We start from the raw sequence: 2,006 nt of genomic DNA on the forward strand, positions 1-2,006 counted from the left end.
TTACAGTAGTGACATGTTGGTTGAATTACAGTAGTGACATGTTGGTTGAATTACAGTAGTGACATGTTGGTTGAATTACAGTAGTGACATGTTGGCTGCTCTTCTCAGGATAAATGGACACCCCGGTGGCTACGTGCGGATAGCAGGGAAGTGGAGGCTGGAGGAGGTGAGGGATCCTGAAGGGATCCAGGAACATTTTTAACAATTTCATTATCCTTCACAAATACTGTTGAAATGGGAGTGGAAATGTACCTGACGCTAGCTAAATTCTGTATGTCGTCCCCGTGTCGTCCCCGTGCAGTGCCACCCCAGTGGCTGCCTCACAGACCTGTTCATCCAGATGGCCATCATTATGGTTCTGAAACAAACCATCAGCAACGTCTTTGAGTTCGGAGGCCCGTAAGTCTACATCAACACAAGCACATTGCTGCGGTGTATGTTGATGAGGGAAAGTTGATTTTACATCTCTTATTGTTATGGACATATTTGGGTTAGACATGAATGAAACAGGTGATACTTAAAGTTAGTGCTAGGACTTCCTGCGAGAGAAATGTGTGGTCAGGGGTTGGCAGAGCTCCCACTAAACCAGACCATGACCCTATATTGAATGGTCTGTCCATTTGAGTGCCCAGGTCCATCATTCAGAGCTGTTTCCTGTCTGTGTGTACAGCTGGTTCAACAGGTGGCTAAAGAGGCGGAGGACTAAGAAGCTACAGAGGAAGTGTCCCCACTGTTACAAGAAGGCAGATCAACAGACCAATCGGTGGGAAGAGCTGTGTGAGATCTGCAAGCTCAGTGATTGGCTAAGAAACTACCGTCTCAACGACGTGAACTCTTTCAGTCTCTTCAATGAGTTCCTGGAGATGGGTACGTCACAGATGACYAGGGCAAGGGGTCAGGGGTCAGCCTATTGAGAGGTTATGTTCTAATATCCACACTAGTATAACGTATATAATATACCATTTAGCAGACCCTTTTTATCCAAAGAGTCTTACAGTCATACATTGTTCGTATGGGTGGTCCCTGGAATCGAACCCACCAACTTGGCGTCGCCATGCTCTCTACCAAATGACCTTAACAGGACCGCTCAGAATGCAAACCGGTCAACACAACACACTCAAGTAGCACCATCAATACCACTGACGCAGAAAAGCCAAGCTATTTCACAGGAAACTGTGCTCGTCCTTGGTCTCAGGAAGTCACACGTGATTTGGTAAACCAGAGATTATCAGATGTACACTGCAACTAGTGAGACCTCGTTTATATTTACTACGCAGATTATCAGTAAGGTACCTGTGAAGGACATTTGGTTCATTATTTAACTAGATTATCAGATGTTACTCTACACTGTGAAGACCTCCGTTCATTATTTACAGATTTATCGGATGTACCTGCATGTGAGAGACCTCGTTTTATATTTAACAGATTAGTCAGGTTTGATAACGTCTAGGCACTGTGAAGACGCATCGTTTCATATTTAACCAGATTATCAGGATGTACACTGTGATGACCTCGTTTATATTTACCAAGATTGTCAGATGTTACTACTGACGAAGACCTCTTTTAATAAACGTCCCTGTTTTCTCACCAGATGTCCGTTGGTCTTCTGGTACCATATCGCCTTCGCTCCAAACTAGACCATCTTTGATGGAGTCGAGGCGTATCTCTCATGATGTTGTTGATCTACGGCCAGCAGGGGAGCCAATAGGGGAAACGCCGCGACCAAGAGAGATGGTGGTGAAAACTGAAACTGGAGAACTGGGGCAGGGAAACACTAAATTTAGTCTCAAACTAACTATACTTCCAATGACGTTTGTACCTTCAAAGCATACGGCCATCTCAGTCCCCAATTATATCACACTAACCACACACTTATCAATTGACTTGTACCCCACAACGCAATACTGGCCGCTCTGGTCCATAATTCACATCTACACGCACCAACTTACAATGAAAGCCATGTATTGGGCACCATTAGTTGTTAGCCAGAAGGCATTTACTACTGA

General features: G+C 44.7%; 1 protein-coding gene across 1 annotated transcript; it reads left to right on the plus strand.

Annotated features, from left to right (window-relative positions):
* Positions 1-6: 6 nt before the first annotated feature.
* LOC112080196 (anoctamin-9-like) lies at positions 7-887 on the plus strand (the record flags this gene model as incomplete). Its single annotated transcript, XM_024145950.1, has 3 exons — positions 7-166; positions 302-399; positions 671-887. Coding segments are annotated over exons 1-3 (393 nt in total), but the record flags the coding sequence as incomplete, so codon positions are not given.
* Between the last annotated feature and the right edge of the window lie 1,119 nt (positions 888-2,006).

This window comes from Salvelinus sp. IW2-2015, unplaced genomic scaffold (assembly GCF_002910315.2).
Source record: "Salvelinus sp. IW2-2015 unplaced genomic scaffold, ASM291031v2 Un_scaffold12739, whole genome shotgun sequence".
NCBI lineage: Eukaryota > Metazoa > Chordata > Actinopteri > Salmoniformes > Salmonidae > Salvelinus > Salvelinus sp. IW2-2015.